The sequence below is a fragment of the Manacus candei genome, unplaced genomic scaffold, assembly GCF_025592945.1.
Source record: "Manacus candei isolate 608988 ecotype Guabito, Panama unplaced genomic scaffold, ASM2559294v1 h1tg000045l, whole genome shotgun sequence".
NCBI lineage: Eukaryota > Metazoa > Chordata > Aves > Passeriformes > Pipridae > Manacus > Manacus candei.
Genome location: NW_026138093.1, coordinates 6,289,090 through 6,308,130, shown reverse-complemented (window position 1 = coordinate 6,308,130; position 19,041 = coordinate 6,289,090). Strand labels below are relative to the sequence as shown.

The 19,041-nt window shown below is 56.2% G+C and overlaps 2 protein-coding genes across 2 annotated transcripts; one reads left to right on the top strand and one right to left on the bottom strand.

Moving 5' to 3' along the window:
- Positions 1-211: 211 nt before the first annotated feature.
- On the bottom strand, positions 212-4,586 carry LOC127475020 (maestro heat-like repeat-containing protein family member 6). Its single transcript, XM_051796321.1, has 11 exons — positions 4,485-4,586; positions 4,153-4,301; positions 3,736-3,883; positions 3,297-3,490; positions 3,071-3,208; positions 2,677-2,791; positions 1,981-2,157; positions 1,698-1,847; positions 1,134-1,539; positions 807-863; positions 212-657 (listed from the first exon to the last, which is right to left on the bottom strand). Exons 1-11 carry the CDS (start codon positions 4,584-4,586, stop codon positions 551-553), a joined length of 1,743 nt encoding a protein of 580 aa, XP_051652281.1. The 3' UTR covers positions 212-550.
- A 7,128-nt stretch (positions 4,587-11,714) lies between these two features.
- On the top strand, positions 11,715-12,544 carry LOC127474920 (olfactory receptor 14A16-like; the record flags this gene model as incomplete). The annotated part of the gene is made up of 1 exon (XM_051796249.1): positions 11,715-12,544. A coding segment is annotated over exon 1 (729 nt), but the record flags the coding sequence as incomplete, so codon positions are not given.
- Positions 12,545-19,041: the final 6,497 nt, after the last annotated feature.

Genomic DNA, 19,041 nt, shown 5'->3' with positions numbered 1-19,041 from the left:
CTCACAGATTCCCCTCAAGGCTTCCTGCTCCCTTGTGCCATCAGGGCCTCCACAGCACCTCACCCCTTCCTGGCCTCCCAGCGCCCCCTCCCCTGCTGGTCTTTTGCTGGCACGCTGCACAACGGGGCAAGTGTTGCTGAGCACAGGGAGCCCTTTTCCCCTCTTCCCCAAGGCCCTGTGCACACTGGGCACTTAAAAAAAGCTCCTGGGCCTCTGCGTGTGATAACATGTTGGTCATGTTCCCATGCTGGGCTCAAAGGAGGTGCTTGCAGGGAAGAGGCATCTTCCCCACAGGCTCAGGTGGCCCCAGGAGATGGAGCTTCCTGCATCAGTTCCCCACAGAGCTGCAGCAGCACAGGCAGACACTGCCCTGTGGAAAAGGCCGGGTCTTCCACACCCTGCACAGCCAGTCTTGGAGCTGCTGGAATCTGCAGTAGGGAGCCATCTGTACAGCTCTCAGCATGTAGCAGTGTTGAATTGCCAGGCCTGCCATGGCGAGTCTGATGTCATCTGTCACACCTTTATGGGCTGGAAGAGGCAGCAACGGAGACTACCAGAATGGGAAGAATGAAGTTCTCCGTACAGCTCTGATTATGTGGAGCGTTTGACAGGCCAGGTCTGAGACGGCAGGGCTGTCATCAGTGATGCCTTGAAGGGCTGAAAGAGAAAGGAAGAGAGCCAAGGTGAGAGGCCAGGGGTGTGGGGACGTGAGGAGCCCCTCCTGCCAGGGCCATCCCAGCCAGCTCTTGCCATGGCCAGGAGGGAGCAGGGCCCAAGGGGATCAGCTGGAAGGTGCCCTCGCTCACCCTGGCAGATGAGCTGCAGCTCTGGCTGCTCCTGCTTCATGGACCTGGCGGCGATCCCTGGGAACACAGAGCCTGTCAGGCCCCAGAGGCACAGGTCCCCCGCAGCGGCGCTGCCAGCCCGGCCACACGGCCTCCTGCCCTGGCAGGGCTGAGCCCGGGGCCTTCCCGCATGGGGACGCCCCAGGGCTGGGCTGGCACAGGGCGGCAGCAGGCACCAGGCCACTCGGGGCTCCACATGCCCTGGGCCGCATCCTGCTGCCGCTGCAGCAGCCGGGGCTGGGGCCGAGCTGCAGCGGGGCGGGGAGGGACCCCGGCCTTGTGGCTCACCCAGAAACTTGATGGCCAGCTTTCGAAGGGGCTCCTCTGGGCTCTCCAGGAACGGCAGGGCCTGGCGCACGTACTGGCCCACTCGGCTCCTGTCCTTTTCCAGCTGCAAAGAGCGCCAGGGCACGGAGGGAAGGCTCGGCTCAGGCTCTGCCCCTTGGCCGGGCGCTCCCTGCCCCCAGCACGGGGCTCCCCTGCCCGCAGAGCCCTGAGGCCCGGCCAGCAGCCGCTGGGGCCGGGTTTGGGGGGAGCAGAGGGCTGGGTGCTCCAGGGGAGCCAGGGGCTGGGGCTTTGGGGCCGTCCTTACCAGGCACTCAGGAAACCTCCATGGCTGCTCCATGGTCACCAAGTTCTCAAGATCCCTCCACTTCAGGAACTTGGCTGCACCAAACAGTGCTCTCCGAGAGGCCTGCACAGCAACAGAGAGCGGGCCATGGCACCGCAGCCCAGGGCACAGCACCCGCATCCCTGCGCCAAGGCCAGGAGGAGGCTGCAGGCGACCATGGGCCAGGGCAGGAGGCACAGCAGCCTCCTGCCATGGGGACACCAGAGCCCACGAGTCCTCACCTCTGCCACACGCTGGTTCTCATTGTGCCAGTTGAAGTAGAATGGCACCAGACTCAGGTACACGTGTGGCTTTAGGCTCTTGCTCCTCTCTGTCACCTCCATCAGCTCCCGGAAGAGGAGCATGGAGAGCTGCTGCAGCTGGCTGTGCTCCTGGTGCAAAGGAAGAGGAAAAGACCTCAGCACTGGCTTCTCCAGGCCCACCGGGGCACAGGCCTGAAAAGACACTAGGCCCAAAGTTTCCTGGCAGCACTCAGTGCCCACGATGAGGGGCACAGAGCCTTACGTTGTCAAAGAGTGGCCGCAGCACCTCAAGCAACTTCAGGGCTATTGGGCTGGATATTTCGATGACTTTCAAGCCCAGCACATTGATGAACACAGAGAGAGTCATCTGAACTGTGTCTGTGTCTGCATCCTGCAGTAGCTCCAGGAGGCTTTCATTCAGGCTCCGGATGCTCTTAGCCTGTGTGGAACACAATGCTGTGGTGCAGCCCCACGCTGCTGCCGCGGGGCCCAGAGGCCAAAGGTGCGTCCCAAAGGAGTCGGGCAGCTGAACGGGGAGGAGGAGAGCTGGGAGCAGCTGCCACAGCTGCCAAAGGCCAGCCAAGGCCAAGCTACTGCCTTGCACAGCCTCACGCTGCCGGCCCGGCTTCAGCCCCTGCCCCCTGCTCACCATTGCGGGAGCCTTGCTGAGCACCAGCAGGCCTCGGAGCGCCAGGCGACGCCTCTCCGGGCACTGCCTGCGCAGGTGCCTGGAAATGATCTGCAGGACGCTGGGCCCACATTGTCTGGGGTTCAGGCAGTGCAGGACCTGAAAGGCAGGGAGCAGTGACGGGGTGCCCGGCCGGCAGGAGCCCAGACCCGCCCGGGGCTGGGCCCAGGCAGCAGCACAGGGTGCAGGCACCGTCCCGGGCGGCTGCGGCTGTGAGAGGGCAGAGAGGGGGAGGCAGCTGGGCCAGGCAGCGCTCGCCATCAGGCTCACCTCCACCAGGAACGCCAGGGCAGGCAGTTCCCACAGGGGCTCTCCCCTGCTGAGCCGCGGGAGCAGGCTGACGGCGATGCTGCGGCAGAAGGAGCGGGAGAAACGGCACAGCTCCCTGCAAGGGGGAATAAAGGTGCCAGAGACCCTGAGCCAGGTGGGCAAAGTTCTCCTGGGACTGACTCACACAGGTCTGGTCTTTGGCCACCAGCCCGGGAGAGGACGTGGGCACTTTGGGAGGTGGCTCCTCCTGTGCAGCCGCCCCTCTCCGCCTTTTCCACTCTGCTCAGCCATCCCTGGCTGCCAAGGCCCTCTGGCCCAGCAGCACAGGCACTGTGTGGGGTGGCCTGTGCACAGGGTAGAAATGACAGGGGCAGTGGGGAGAAAGGGCTCTCACCTGGCCAGCAGACCCACTGCATAGTGGTGGGTGTCAGCCTTGAGGAGCATGTCCCAGCCACACTTGCGACCGATCGCCATCAGCACGTCCTCATCCAGCAGCTGGCGCAGCAGGGCTTTAACGGTCTGCACTGCAAACCTGTGTGCAGAGCACAGCCCAGGTCAGGCACAGAGCCCTGGCCCCAGCCCCGAGGGCGTGGCAGGGAGAGGGGACTGGGATGGAGCACCTGTTGGGGTTGGGGGGAAGGCTGCGCTGCTCCCGGCATCGCCTCCAGAAGGTCTCGACCTCCTCTGACATCTCCTCTGTGCTGATGAAAACTTGGAAGAGCAGAGTCAGAAGGAGGCGGGGGGAATTGTCCTTCACTGCACTTGGGCACCAGGAGTGGGACAGCTGGATGATCTCCCAGAGTGCCACAGTTGCCTACCAAAGACAAAGCACCCAGAGACAGCTCTCAGGGCCCAGATGTCCATGTGGCAGGGCCCAAGCGTGGCAGGGATAGGGCAGGGGAGACACAGGGGGATCCCCCAGCCTGGTGTCCCTGAACCTGCCCCTAAGCCAGGCCTGCAGCCCAGTGCCTGGGGCAGGGAGAAGCAGTGGTGAGGGAGGATGGAAAGGCGTCCCAAAGGCAACCTGGGGGCAAGCAGAGGCCAGCTCAAGAAACTCACAGCCAGGGCAAAGACATCCCTCTCATCCCCATCAGAGGTGCGTCTCCTGTGCGCTGGCCAGTATTCCAGCACATGGAAGAGGATCTGCAGCACCGGCTCCTTAGTCCGTCTGGAGGAGATGAGCGTCTTCCACATGGTGCGAGCAGCTCTGTGGAGTCACAACTCTGGCTCAGGGGGGTCTGGGACACAGCGCTGTGGCCTGGGCAGCTGCGGGGCCCAGGTGACAGAGCCACGGTGCCTTGTGGGGCAGGGAGGCAGGCTGGCCTCAGGATTGGAGGCTGACATGCCAAAGCTGGCAAAGAGAGGAGCTGGAGTGTCCGGGAAGTCTCCATGTCTCTGGCACACCATTTGGGACAGGCTGTCCAGGGGGATGGGGTCTAAAGGCAGGTGGGCCCTCAAGGCAGGTGGGCCCCATACCTGTCACAGGCTGGGGCAGAGCGCAGCAGGGTCACTGCAACATCCATGGGGTGTGCCTCGGTCAGCAGGACAAGAGTCTTGTCCAGCCTGTGCTCAGCAGACACATTGGACGTGAGCCACTGGTGAATGCACCTGACTATGGCCGGCACCTGGAGGGGACATGGGGGACAGTTGGAGAGCTGCTAGAGCCAGTAACTTGCCCAGCTTCCCCCAGAAGTGCTCCCCTTGCCACCACACTCTGCTGGTCTCAAAGGCTGAGGGGACCCAGAGCAGCCGACGTGAGGGGCCACAGCATCCCTGGGGGACTGGAGCCCTGGCCACAGGCTGCTTACTTGCTTCGCTTTGTAGACACCGTTCTGAACAAGCAAATCCAGCAGGGCAGCGCTGGTCTGGGTATTGAAGAGGTCCGAGTTTGCCGTGTCCCCAGTGGCCATGAAAGTGGCCTCTTCATGCCAAATGCCCCTGATGAATCTGCAAACCAGCTACAGGAGAAAGGCAAGGAAGAGAGAGGGATGTCCCCTGGAGGGCTGGGACAGCGGTGCTGGGCTGAGCAGTGAGAGCAGGCCCAGCCCAGGCGGGGATGGCTGCAGGTACCTGTGCTGCCCTGCGGAAGCGGCCACGGGCACGGAGCTGCTCTTCTGTCCGCTCCTGGCCTGCATCTGGCAAAGAGCGAGCGCGCTCAGAGCTGAGGGTGTGTGGGAGAGGCCGGAGAACACAGCCCAGGCCTGGGCTCCAGGAGCAGGCAGGGCCAGCCCCGGGATGCCCAGTGGATGGAGCACGGCTGTCAGGAGATCAGCCCCGGCCCCTCTGCCCCCCTCCCTTTCCCTGGGCATGTCCAGATGGGATGGGACAGGATGAGGCCAAGGGGACTGCAGCCACCAGCCCTGTGGTCCAGCTCCAGCACTCACCCTCCTGCGGGGGCTGCACCTGCTGCACCTCTTCAGGCTGCTGTGTTGGAGCAGCCCCAGGGCTTTCCTCCTTCTCCTCCTCCTTCACCCAGGCCAGCTTGGGCACCGTGGGGGGTCTCTGCTGCATGTCTCTGTCTGGCATTATGGCTACCTGCAGCAGAGATGCCATGGAAAAGCTTTGGCTTTCCAAGTCCTGCAGTCGTGCCTTGAAGGCAGCTGCAAGAGAGAAGCCTGGGAAATGCCTCGCCTCATCCAGTCCCACTGTCTGGCCTCGAGGGCACCTGCCCCAGGGACTGGAGATGCCTTGAGCAGCCCCAGGTCCCCAGGTCCCACAGTCTGACCTGGAGGATGCACAGTGGAGAGGTGGAGAGCTTCCAGAGTTAGATACTTGCCCAGCTTCCCCTGAGAAATGCTTCCCTTCCCAGCACACTGTGCCAGCCTCAAAGGCTGAGGGGGCCCAGCGCACCCAGCTTGGGGGACCACAGGCTGCTTACTTCAGCAGACAGCTCTCTCCTCAAGAAAGTCCAGGTTGGGGGTATCGGCCAGGCGCTGAACAGGCGCGGCCTCAGTGCTCGCCACGCCCTCCGTCGTTGTGGCGTCGGCCTCCTCCGTGAGACCAGGCAGCACAGAGTCACAGTGTGACACATCATCGGTGGACGTGGTGTCCCAGTGGGTTGTGTGATCACTGGTTGTGGTGTCACAATTTGCTGGGACAGCAGTCGACGCGGTGCTGACATCAGGCCTTGTCAGCTGGGTCGGGATGGTGTCAGGCTGGGCCTGGACATCAGCTGGTGTGACCCTGGACTCTCTACACCAACTGCCCATGAATTTCATAAATGTCTGCAGGAGAAAGAAGGGCAGGGAAGAGAGGGATGTCCCCTGGAGGGCTGGGACAGCGGTGCTGGGCTGAGCAGTGAGAGCAGGCCCAGCCCAGGCGGGGATGGCTGCAGGTACCTGTGCTGCCCTGCGGAAGCGGCCACGGGCACGGAGCTGCTCTTCTGTCCGCTCCTGGCCTGCATCTGGCAAAGAGCGAGCGCGCTCAGAGCTGAGGGTGTGCGGGAGAGGCCGGAGAACACAGCCCAGGCCTGGGCTCCAGGAGCAGGCAGGGCCAGCCCCGGGATGCCCAGTGGATGGAGCACGGCTGCCAGGAGATCAGCCCTGGCCCCTCTGCCCCCCTCCCTTTCCCTGGGCATGTCCAGATGGGATGGGACAGGATGAGGCCAAGGGGACTGCAGCCACCAGCCCTGTGGCCCAGCTCCAGCACTCACCCTCCTGCGGGGGCTGCACCTGCTGCACCTCTTCAGGCTGCTGTGCTGGAGCAGCTCCAGGGCTTTCCTCCTCCTTCTTCCTCCGGAACAGCCTGAGCAGGCTGAAGCGTCTCCCTGCCATGCCACAGTCTGGTGTCCAGGGCACCTGCAAGAGAGAAAGAGAACCTCGGAGAAACTCCGGGCCCTAAGTTGCAGAATGGCCTTGAGGCCACCTGCCGCAGGGATTGGAGACACCTCGGAGAAGCTCCGGGTCTCCAAGTCCTGCAAAAGGGTCCCGAGGGCACCTGCCACAGGGATTAGAGACACCTCGGAGAAACTCTGGGTCTCCAAGTCCTGTGGAAATGCCTCGAGGTCACCTGGAAATGAGAAAATCCTCCAAAACGCTGCGGGTCAGCAAGGCACGAGTTGGCTGCGCGGGGGCTCCGCACAGCACCGCTCTGTCCCGTCCTGTCCCGTCGCCTGCTCCGAGGAGCACTGTTGACACTGTGGCCGTGTCACCAGCAGCACCTCTGTCACCACGGGTCATAAAGGGCCCTTGGACACCCTGCCCCCTTCCATCCCACCGGCCATGCCCAGCGTGTCACAAAGGGCCCTGGGACACAGTGCCACGTGGCCTGGGGCCTCCCCCAGCCCCGTCAACCTGCCCCACCTTGGAGGGAATCCGCTCTCTGAAGTATCTAATCTGGCTGGACCTGAACTGTAGGAACAGCTCAAGAAATGAGCAAACACTCCCCTCCTGTGCCTGCTCACGGCAGCACAAGGAGCCCCCTCGACCGCCGACTCAGTCGCAGCAGGAAGGGCACGGGGCCTTCCACACAAGCTGGTACGGCCTCCTTGGGAGAAGTGCTGGCTGGTGGCCATCCTAAACAGGGGGGCTGACACCGAGAAGGAAGGTGTGGGCAAGGGCACCAATGCTGCTGGCAGCCCTTTGGCCAGGGCTGCACCCAAATCAGCAGCTCTGGCAAGTCCCGGCCCAAGGAGACCTGCCACTGCCCCTAGTCCTGGCAAGGGTGCTGCTCCTCTCCTGCCCAAAGAGCTGTGCCCCTGTGTGTTAGTTCATTTGAATACATGCCCGGAATAACAACATGTACAACAGACATTCAAACACTACAAAACATCTTTTATTGCAGTGAGAATAAAAAACTAGCAAAGAGAATCAAAAGCTAAAAAAGAATACAAAATAACTGCTTTATCAGTTGGCATTCATACAATACTATGAACGGCTTTTATTATAGCATTAACTAGTAATAAGAGAATTAAAGAAACATTTAAAGGATAATAAAACAATACAACGAGTGTCTTTTAATACAGTATTAACTAGTAAAAAGAGAATTACAAGGATATTAAAAAAGGATATAAAACATTTGCTTTCTCAGTTGCTTCCTGTCAATAAACTGTGCTTACCCACACAGACAGGCCAGGGCTGCCAGGATCTGCAGCAGCTGGTCGGTGCCCGTGCTTAGCGGGCGTCCCAGTGGAACAACACAGTCTCCATGGCAGGATGAGGATCGCTCACCCCAGCAGTCCTGACACCCCATTTTATCAGCTCTACATTACACCACGTAGGGCCAGCACCCAGTATAAGGTGATGCCTGAGTGGCAGCCAAACCCTGCCTGTTCATCACCTGATAGCAACAGTCTGTGCATGCCCTGATGTAGGGCAAGGGGCCAGCGACCCCTGCCCACAGAATCTTCCTCTCACCAGCATCTTTCTCACCCCTATGTATGACCTCTCCCATTGTGTTTCAAGGGTATTTGTGTCCATCTTGCAGTATGGGATCAAGCCAAGGAGGAACTCAGCTCTGATCATGGGGGACATCTCGTTGACTTGCTAAAAAACACAATGGACCTTTCAGTTAACTTGTGCAATAAAGTTACCCTGTACAATACTCTGTGCTGAGCACAGGCTTGAGAACACAGAGGTGGTTTTGTTAGTGCTGAGCTTACCCAGAGCCAAGGCCTTTCCTGCCCCTCGCACAGACACACTGGGGAGGGGCTGGGGGTGTGGGGGAGGTTGGGAGGGGACATAGCCAGGACAGGTTTGGAGTGATGGAGATTGTTTTCCCATGCCACCATTCCATGGGATAGGGCCCTGCTCTCCTGGAGGTGCTGAACACCTGCCCAACCATGGGAAGCAGGGAATGAATCCCCTGTTTTGTTTTGCTCCTGCGTGCAGCTTTTGCTTGTCCTTATTAAAGTGTCTTTATCTCAACCCACGAGTTTTCCAGCTTTTCCTCTCCCAGTTCTCTCCACTGTCCTGCTGGTGGGGGAGTGAGGAGTGGCCAGGAGGGGCTTGGGGGCTGTATGGGGAGAAACCACAACAGCCTTTGTTGGTGTCCAGGGTGGGGCTGGGAGTGTTGGAGATACTGACAGATGTGTCTGGGATGTGCTGCTGAAATTTGCAGCTGCTGGTGCTGTCTGGGGCTCCTGGCTGTGTGTCAGAGTCTGGGGCTCCTTGGTGGCTGGAACTCCACGTGAACTCGAGCTGAAGGGCCTGTGACCTGTGGGGGAGTCCAGGGTGGAGCAGAGACCCCCCTGCAGCCCAGGGAGGAGCCCACACTGGAGCAGATTTGCTGGCAGGACTTGTGACCCCTATTATCAATATGAGACTCCAATCTTTCAGTTTAAGGCGATTGCCCCATATTCTACCAATACAGACCTTCGTAAAACGTATCCCTGTGATTTCCTTAGACTGTGAGCACCATGTGTTCATCTGCAAACACCTTAGAGAGTACCCAGGGATCTCCCAAGAAAAGATTTGAAGGCCTCAAGCCCATGACCACTCTGTAGGGACTAAGGGGACTCTGGGCTCCATGGTGTGGAGACTGAGGACAGTGCAGGGGTAGCCAGAGAGGGTTGAAGGGGGGTTTCAGAGATGAAGGATCCTTATGTCATAGCAGGAAACAGCATGAGAAATAAAGAAACAATGCCAAGTTCAGCTGGAGAGATCCAGAATGGAAACAAAGAGAACGGAGTTTCACCCTGACAGCAATGCTGTGCTGCAACACTTCACCCAGAAAGAGTCTGGATGAGCCCAAGGCTTTGTGTGTGCAGGAAGAGCCAGGGAGGACGCAGAGATGTCAGTGCAGGAAGGTGCCAGCCAGGTGGGGCAGCCGGGGGGATGACGACAGCCTGCAGGGAAAGGGGTAGGGCATGGACACCGTAGGACAGCCTGGGCTGGAGAGGAGACAGGCATGGGGAGAAGCTGAAAGGCCCTGACACAGCCACCTTCTGCAGGCCTTTGGCCAGGGCTGCTGTCTGTGCCCCTGATGCCAGGAGGAGAAAAGTGGCCCTTGCAGCCCTGGGGCCTCATGGCCTCCTTGTCCCTGCTCAGCAGCCTGGCAGGTGCCACCCCATGGTCCTGCCCTTGGCACTGCACATCCCACATCCCAGTGCCCCAGGAAGAGCCCTGAGGAATGAGGCAGGGACAGGATGTCCCTTCCATGGGGCTGGGGGTCAGGGCTTGGCCCATTGGATCAAGGAAACAAGTCAAGGTTTGTTCAGCATCAGAGCCACCTTTCCCTTGCTTGTCCATCCTTGTCATCACTGTCTGCAGTTTTCTGCTCTAACTGGAACCTGGGGACAAGTTCTCAGTTGTGTCCCTCAGTGAAACTCATTAGCACTACAACAAACTTTAGTGTTTGAATCTCACTTTGACTTCTTGAGAAGTTGTTTGAACTTCCTCTCAGGGACTGAGTCTCATGTAAACAACATCAAACCCCCCCTGGAGGGTCATGAAATGCCTGGGGCTGTTGCTGTGCTGCTGAGCTGGGCCGGGCTCCTGGCACACAGGGAGCTCCTGGCAAGCAAGAAGAGCTTCAAAGAGACAGCTCTGCTGGTGAGCAGCTCCTCTGCACAGCCCAGCAGGGCTGAGGGCACTGCCAGGGCAGCTCAGGGACACCAACAGGGCACAGACACAGCTTCAAGGGGCTCAGCACTGGCAGGAGGGCTGAGAGCTCCCTGCAGGAGGAATCTTGGCAGGGCTGCACATGGTGAGTCTGTGGCTGCAGGGCAGTGCAGGGGCAGCTCCTGGAGGCATCTCCTAAAGCTGGCCCAGCCCCAGCTGATGGGATGGGTGAGCAGGGGCTGTTTTGGGGCACTTTGGAAGAGCTGTGAAGCTGGGGGTGCAGCCAGGGGTGCCCAGGGCTGTGGGGCAGAGCAGGGTCCTGCAGCCCAGGGTGCTGTGCTGGGCAGGGACTCTGCTGCCTGCCAGGGGCAGCTCTCAGCTGGCCCGGGGAGCTGCTGCCAGGGCTGGGGCAGAAGGGCTGTGGGCAAGGAGCAAACCTGGCAGCTGAGGGAGGATCTTTTCCATGTCTCAGTGTTACAGGGTCAGACCTGCTCACAGCTCCAGACCACTACACCACATTGAATGGAGAATTTTTTGCAAGCTCAGAAAAGACAGAGGCTACAGGAAAGGAATTAGTCCTGAGGTGTGTTTCTTGTTTAGACATTGTAACATGGACATTGTTCTCTCAGTTCAGGAGGCTGCACTGAAATTCCAAATCTTTTACTCTAACAGATGAATATTTCAGGCAGGATCAGAAATGAGCACAGGATCCTGGGCAGTGCTGAGCCTTCTCTTGGGGATGGGCACTCTCCTGACCCAGCCCTTGGCTTCCTTGCAGGAGGGCTCCTGTCCTGCTCTGTCCAGCACAGCTGCACCTCTGGGCTGGCACAGGGGACACTTCACAGAGCAGTGCTGCCCTGCTCTCAGCACAGATCTTGGTGGGGTTTTTAAAGACGAATCTGTGTGTGAAGTCCTCTTCAAGGCAGCCCAAGGGAAAGTGAAGGGCAGATGGGAAGCAGACTGAGAGGCACTGCAGCTCTCCTGGCTCTGCAGTAAGCAACAGAGAGCTCAGCCCTTCTGCCTGTCCTGTCTCAACACCCGTCAGATTTGTAATCGGAAAAATTTGCCCCTAAAAAACAGATGTTATGATTTTAAACAAAAAACCCAGTCAAAATTATTTTAAGGATACTCTGTGCCTCTCTTCTGCAGCCCAAATTGCTCCAAGAAAACAGCACAGGAATTGAACTTTTCCATCAAAGTTGGGTTCCCTGTGACATCCCCTGTGATCATGAGAGCTGTCCCAAAGCAGCTCCGTGTCTGCACTGCAGCAGAGCAAAGCTGAGTCCTTGGCAGCACATGGCCAGAGCTCCTGCTCCTCACAGCACCCTCAGAGAGCACAAACCAGAGAAAAGAAATGCCTTGACTTAGAGGGGATTTCCCTGAAAACTGCACTGGCTTTGCTGAGAGGGGACTGTCATAATTGTTCTCTGTGCTTTCCTTTTCTGAACAGATCCTGTCCTAAGGAACAGCAAATGTCCAACAGCAGCTCCCTCACCCAGCTCCTCCTCCTGGCATTTGCAGACAGGCGGGAGCTGCAGCTCCTGCACTTCTGGCTCTTCCTGGCCATCTCCCTGGCTGCCCTCCTGGCCAACGGCCTCATCCTCAGCGCCGTAGCCTGTGACCACCACCTGCACACCCCCATGGGCTTCTTCCTGCTCAACCTCTCCCTCACAGACCTGGGCTGCATCTGCACCACTGTCCCCAAAGCCATGCACAATTCCCTCCATAACACCACAACCATCTCCTACATGGGATGTGCTGCACAGGCCTTTTTGTTTCTGTTCTTCATCTCAGCAGAGTTTTCCCTCCTCACCATCATGTGCTACGACCGCTACGTTGCCATCTGCAAACCCCTGCACTACGGGACCCTCCTGGGCAGCAGAGCTTGTGCCCACATGGCAGCAGCTGCCTGGGCTGCTGGGTTTCTCATTGCTCTGCTACACACAGCCAATACATTTTCCCTGCCCCTGTGCCAGGGCAATGCCCTGGGCCAGTTCTTCTGTGAAATCCCACACATCCTCAGGCTCTCCTGCTCACACTCAGGCTACCTCAGGGCAATTGGTGTTCTTGTGGTTGGTATCTGTTTAGGATTTGTTTGTTTCATTTTCATTGTTTTCTCCTATGTGCAGATATTCAGGGCTGTGCTGAGGATCCCCTCTCAGCAGGGACGGCACAAAGCCTTTTCCACCTGCCTCCCTCACCTGGCCGTGGTCTCCCTGTTTGTCAGTACTGTCATGTTTGCCTACCTGAAGCCCCCCTCCATCTCCTCCCCATCCCTGGATCTGGCACTATCAGTTCTGTACTCAGTGGTGCCTCCAGCACTGAACCCCCTCATCTACAGCCTGAGGAACCAGGAGCTCAAAGATGCCCTGAGGAAAATGATGACTGGATGCTTTTCAGGAGCAAAAAAGTGCCTGTTTTCTGGTGTGTAGCATTCAGAATGGGACTCCTTAATGGCCCAGCCTTCCTGTTCAGGTTTTTCGTGAAGGTCATCAAGTTCTTCTTGCAATTATTTCCTGTGCACTTAAATATTCTTAGGCACCTGCCTTATAATTTTATGTCCATCTTTTTTGATTTTGACTCAGAGATGTATAAATGATGAATTGTGCTTGTTGAGTATTTAAACAAAAAAAAAAACCCTGCAGTGCCTTCTTTGTCCAAGACCCTTCTTCTCAGATGTTCCTAAAGGACAGCACACTGCAGGACAGGGGGTATTTGCAAACAGGAAGGGGACAATAATCCCAACCCAGCAGCACTGCCAGGGATCAGCAGTGCTTGGTCTTTCCAGAGCTGCTCTCTTGCCCCTTCCACACTGTCCTCCTGAGCCCCTTTCTCGCTGTAAGGCCTGAGTGCTCTCTGAGCACAGTCCTGGGGGCCAAAAGCCCTTGGAGCACAGGCAGGGACAGGCCCTGGGAACTTGTGAAGCAGAGCTGGGCTCCCTTCCAGCATCTCCAGGATGCTGTGGGATCTTCTGAGGCCACTCCATATACTGGGTCACTTCTTCTGTCACCTTGCTCCAGGGCTGGAACTCTCCTGCAGTGTCACCATGACACTCCTGCTCTCTGCTTTCCAGGTTTCATTTTCAGATCCAGTCTTCCCCTCCTGTTCACAGGGACATCCTGTGAGTGCTTCAGAGCTGCCATCCTGGGGCAGCTCCTGCCCAGCGTGGGCGGGCACAAGGTCTCTCCAGCTGCTCCTCTCCCCTCCCCAGTGCCACTGTTTTCTGCAGCCTCCTCATCCTTGCCCAGCACAGCCCTCCTGGCACAGTTGGACACAGCCCTTGTTCTGCCCCCTCCTCAGGCACCTGCCCAACCCCCTCAGCTCCAGCCTGATGGTCAGAAACCTTCAGGGCAGGGAGGCACTGGGGAAAATGCTGAGGAAACCTTTCAGCTGCACTCAAATCCAATTGGAGGGGTTGGCCTCGAGGAAGAAATCCCTTCTCATTCTCCAGAACCACCAGGACAACTTGTGTTGTGTCCTGGACACTCCGCTGGAAGTGTGGGATATGGAAAAGGTTTTGGTGTCAGGGCTATTGAGAAGGCTGGGCAGTGTCACTGGGAGACCTCTCCCAAACCCTTGGAAAGGCCAGAGCCATCCCAGAGCTTCCTGGGGCCTTGGCAAAGGCAGACATGGAAGCAGTCTGCAAACAGGGCAGCAAGGAGGGTTGGCAGAGTTCCAGACTGCTCAGGCTCAGCAGGGAAGGGGATAGGGCAAGTCCTCCTGCAACCATTCCCAGGTATGGGAAGGACAAGGCAGGGATTGCTAAACCCCTGTGGCAGGGAAAAGAAGGGGATGTTGTGTGCCCAGACTTTATCAAGGCCCTTGACATGGTCTCCTGTGGTCTCCTTATGGACAGACTGGTGAGAGCTGGACTGAAAAAGTGGAAGATGTGGTGGGTGGGAATTTGGCTGAATGAAGAGTGTCAAATCAAATCCATGGTACAAAGTCCTCTTGGCAGCAACTTCTGAATGAAATCCCTCAGTGACCAGCCCTTGACCACCAATGCAGAAGATCTCTCTATATAATGGAACAAAATGCATTTTCAATTCCTTTGTGAGTGATGCCAAATTTCAGGGAGCCCTTGAGCAACCTGTCCTGGTTTAAAGACACATATTGGCGTGGGAACTCCAATAAAATGGATTCTCTCCTCTTTTATTCCCCACCAGTACAAGGAGACAAAACACACGGAGGTATAAGTAAAAACGATAAGAGTTTACTGACAAGAAATATAGCAGCAAAAAACCAGCAATACCAACAGAACAGTTCAAAGCAACAGCAGAGAGAGAAATTGTCTCCTCTCTCTGCTCCTGCCCCAACTCCTTTTTGTAAACAGATAAAAACAGGGATCAACAGGTGCCTCCCTTCCCCCTTTTCCCCCTGAATGAACAAAGTATGAAAATTAAACCATGGGAAAGAGGGGGCAAAGCAAACTCTGGGAAACTCTCTCATCTCAGATCAGTTGTGCTGCCCAAGAACACGCTGACTCCAGAGGTGTCCAAGCGGGGCAGAGCCGGCGACTCCGGTCCGTGCGGCGGCGGGGGGGAGGCAGCGGCTCTGCTTGATTCCATGGAGTTCTGGGCAGGCACAGTGGGCCCTTGGTTCCAGGAGGTTCTGAGATGTCTCAGGGTTCCTTTTGTTCCAAAGAGACCCCGCATGTCACAATGGTCCCTTGGTTCCATGAGATTCCACAGTGTCCCTGCATTCCTTTGGTTCCAGGAGGCCCTGCAGTGTCACGGTGCCACTTGATTCCATGACATTACAAAGAATCAGAATGGCCCCTTGATTTAAGGCCAACTGCACACGGGGCTGCATTAGGGGGAGTGTGGGCACCCAGACAAGGGAGTTGTCACCCCCCTGGACTCAGCCCTGGGGTCACCACATCTGGACTGGTCTGTCTGTCTGTGAGGTTCCCCATTCTGGAGGAAAGAGGAAGAACTGGAGAGGGTCTAGAGGAGATCTGACAGGATGGAGCTCATATCCATATTGGAAATAGAATGAAATCTCCATAAAGAGTAGCATGGAAGGTTCAGACTGAAGGTGAGGAAAAAGAACTGTCACTCAACGGGGACCCTTGTGGTGCAAGAGGTCACCCAGAGGGAGTCAGGATCAGCCCATGGCTTTGTGTTCCAGGGAACAGCCAGAGCTGGTGCAGAGACATCAGGGAGGGTCTAGAAATGCTGCTGGGAGGGGGTGGGAAAGCAGGAGGGGTGTGTGCAGCCTGCAAGGCCAGAGCAGCAGCAGGGCCAGGGCAGGACAGCCTGCAGGAGAGATGGCCAAGGGCTCTGGCAGGGCTGCAAGGCCCAAAGGCACCCAGGCCTTTGTCCCCTTGCCTCTGGCAGCTGCCTCTGCCACTCAGGCCACCACAAGACACTTGCCTGGCAGGTTCTGCACTTGGGTTCTGCACTTGGGTTCTGCCTCGCCCCTCCCTCAGCAGCCTGGCAGGGGTTGCCCAGTTTTGGGCCTTTGTTGTTCCTCCCATCCCATCCCAGTGCCCCCCAAACAGCCCTGAGCCAGCCGGGAGGGACAGGATCTGCTGGGCCAGGGCCTGGGGCTCAGCCCTTGGCCTTTGTGCTCCACAAAACCAAGGCAGGCTTTGCTCAGCATTGCAGGGGCCTGCCCAGAGCCTTTGTCTGCCTGCACTCCTGGCCTCCAAGGAGCTGCTCCAAGGAGTCCCTGGGGAGGCTTTGGCAGTGCCTGCCCTCAGTGGGGCCCAGCAATGCTTCAAGGCACTTGCAGTTTGCCTTCTGACTTCTTCAGCAGCTGCTTCAATCTTCTCTCAGCACCTCAGGATCATGGGCTGGGCTGCAAACACACCGTGGGGCTCATTAAAATGCAGAAATCCCTCAGGATCTCTTTGTCTTCCTTTAATTGTCTTCAAGGCAATTTCAAAACAAGTCTTCAATGTTTGTACTTTTTTTGTTTTACTTCAATTATGGATATTTTTTTAGTTCAGAGAAGAGGTGATAGAGGTGTTCTCCAAGTGACTTTGATGCTGAGTGTCTCCTCAGGAGATCCACACTGACCCTGGATGATCAACCTTGCTCCTCACCCCCCAACCTCACCAGTTCTGACATGGCCCATCTTGGACTGACAGCTGATGCAACTCCAAACACACTGTGGGACCCATTAAAACACTGAAAAACAAATTATTTCCCTTTCTTTTAATTGTCTTCAAGTCTTCAAGACTTCTACAGCTAATTGGAGTTGTTTTGTAGTTTAGCTAAGGAGAAAACTTTTAAAGTGGACGTCACGAAAAAAATATATTTTTTGATGAAAGAGAATGATTTTTACAGAGCCTTGGGATGCAAAGGACACAAAGGATTTGGATCCAAAGACAAGGAGGCAAAAGAGATTAGTAGCACGTATTAATTGACCAATTGAACAGTTATCAAGTGGTTCAATAGCATTTGCCACAATTTTAACAGTGACTGAATTATAGATTCACAATAACAACATTCCCACCACAGTCAATTCACACCCACACCCAGGCAGAGATGTGTGGACACATCAATAGCTGGCTGTGGAAAGGTCCCTCTCCCAAATTCTCCTTGTTGTCAGGGAAACAGTCCCCCAAATCCCTTTGTGTTTCCCACAAGACAAGGGTCACAGCTGGAGGAGTGTTTGTGGAGGGGGATCAGAATTTTCCTGGGCATCACTGAGAGTCTTTGGAGTGTTGCAAACTGGAGGGTTCCCGAGCTGGGAGAGGCTGCCAGAGGTGTCCCACTGAGAGGGAGGTGCTGGGGAGCTGCCAGGGCCTCCCTCAGCCCCGCTGGTTGTGGGCTCCCAAGGGGACTGGCTTTAGTTATCTGCTGAATTTCCCTCCTGGTGTCAGGAATGACTGGAGTTTCCAAACTATTTGGGAATTGTATCCAAACTGTTCCATTTGGGTTCCGATTCAGGCAGAGAATGTTCCAAGGTTTTCAGGGGATGACTGATTATCCTGTGTTCCCCAGCTCTTACACCCATCCCAGTCAGCTGGATGGTTCATTGACAATGTGTCCCGAGGGGCGGCACCTCCGATGCCACAGAAACCCCTCCCCTGGATTAGGAAACCTTTGGAATTCAGGAGCTGTTCCAGTGGAGCATGAACATGAACAGCAATTTTCCCAAAGCCCAGCCCCAAGCAGAACAAAGCCAGGCCCCATCAGTGTCAGAGCAAAGGTCCCCCATGGCTGTGTCCCTGTGGCCGCTGAGGCAGCAGCGCAGGCCCGAGGCGGTGCCGGGTCCCGGTGCAGCCGGGGCAGAGCGGCGGCTGCGCGAGCGGCAACCCCGGCGGTGAGTGCGGCAGCCCCGTGGGAGCGGCGGCTCCGGGCACAGACGCCGGCGGCAGCCGCTGTGGCTCCTGGAACCCAGTGGCCATTGGGACACTGCAGGGCCTGCTGGAATCCAGGGGCCGGTGGGACACTGGGGAGCCTCTTGGAGCCAAGGGAACCCTGGGATGTTCTGGAACATCCTGGAATCAAGGAGCCATTGGGACACTGCAGGGCCCCATGGAACCAAAGGAACCCTGAGAGTTTTTGGAACCTCATGGAATCAAGGGGCCATTTCTGGCAGGATGCTCTGCTCTGATAATACCTAAACAATGGTCAGAGAATGCAAACAATGCACACTCTCTGTGGTGAGTAACTGCTGGTGCCAAGGTGCTGCTTTTAATGTTGAATTATGCTAACCCCAAAGTGCTTCATGAAACTTCAAACACACATCCTGCTTTTCGAAGCAGGATTTGACAGATAAGCTGCTCCCTGGCCTGCAAATATGTCTGGCAGTCAAACCCTTGATAACTATAAAAGCCCCGTCCAACTGTCATGTGTCAGATTCTTCCACAGACTTCCTTGAAGTGTGTGGAGCTTCTGTCATGAAGCAGGGACAGCTCTTCATGGTCACTCCCCAGGGGCTGGGTGGAAGAAAAAAGATTACCCCTTGTCGTTGTGGGATGAGTTACCTCGATATCTGCTTCAGGAGTGTTTCTTTTTGCTGGTTTTGATCCAATTGCTTTAGTAGAGTTACTTTGATAGACTGCACTGTCCTATCTTACACTATACTACAAGGGGTTTTTGGCTTTTATAATTTGAAGTAAATAATTCTCTTTAAGGTCTTTCATCTGTTCACTTTTCTGATCAATTTTTTGTTCATTTGTCATAATAAATCATTGTTTTTATCGAAATATTTCTGATTTGCCATCACTAAAACCTGCAGGACAAAGTGATTGAATCACACCTCTATAATTCCTTCAACTGAAACCAAAATCTGAGTCTGAGATTGGATCCAGCCACCCCCAGGCTCCTCTCTGAGAAGGAATTTAGAAAGCAAGGGGGTCCTTTCTACCCCTCGTAGCTCAACGAGTTTAGCACAGAATCCCCCTGCACACACACAAACACACAGGCATGGGAATCTACACACACACTCCTGTTCATCCCTACACAGACATAACCCAGACAGACTCGCAGGCGAACTCCACACACCATTCCCACATCACAACATGAGAACGGTTAGAAAAACATAAAATATGTACACCAACCCTCACTGCACTGCAGCATTCACAGGATGTGACACCTGTGTCCACTTTTGAAATGTTACAGCCATTCTACACAACCTTTATTTCCAGTCAGCTGAGTATTCTATCAGCTGCATTCTAAGATGAAACTCCAGGCACATGAACAGCTGAATTTGTTCCACATTTAAACGCTGCTGCACATTTTTAAATGGAGAAAGGAGGGAAAATGCTCAGTGTTCAAATGAATGAAACACAGTGAGCCACAAAAGGCAAACGTACATAGTGTGCAGCAGCTTTCTGGAGCTACAGATCTGCTCAATGTTTTTTATGTTTGGCATTCAGAGACCATGTTTAAATTTATTAAACTACTCC

What these genes read in the sequence shown, in the direction of transcription:
- LOC127475020 (XM_051796321.1), bottom strand. Translation starts at nt 4,586, where the DNA reads ATGGCCACTGGGGACACGGCAAACTCGGACCTCTTCAATACCCAGACC. An exon ending in GTGTCTACAAAGCGAAGCAA is followed by an intron (nt 4,302 to 4,484) that starts GTAAGCAGCCTG and finishes TGTCCCCTCCAG; the next exon opens with GTGCCGGCCATAGTCAGGTG. An exon ending in GGGATGTCTTTGCCCTGGCT is followed by an intron (nt 3,491 to 3,735) that starts GTGAGTTTCTTG and finishes TGTCTTTGGTAG; the next exon opens with GCAACTGTGGCACTCTGGGA.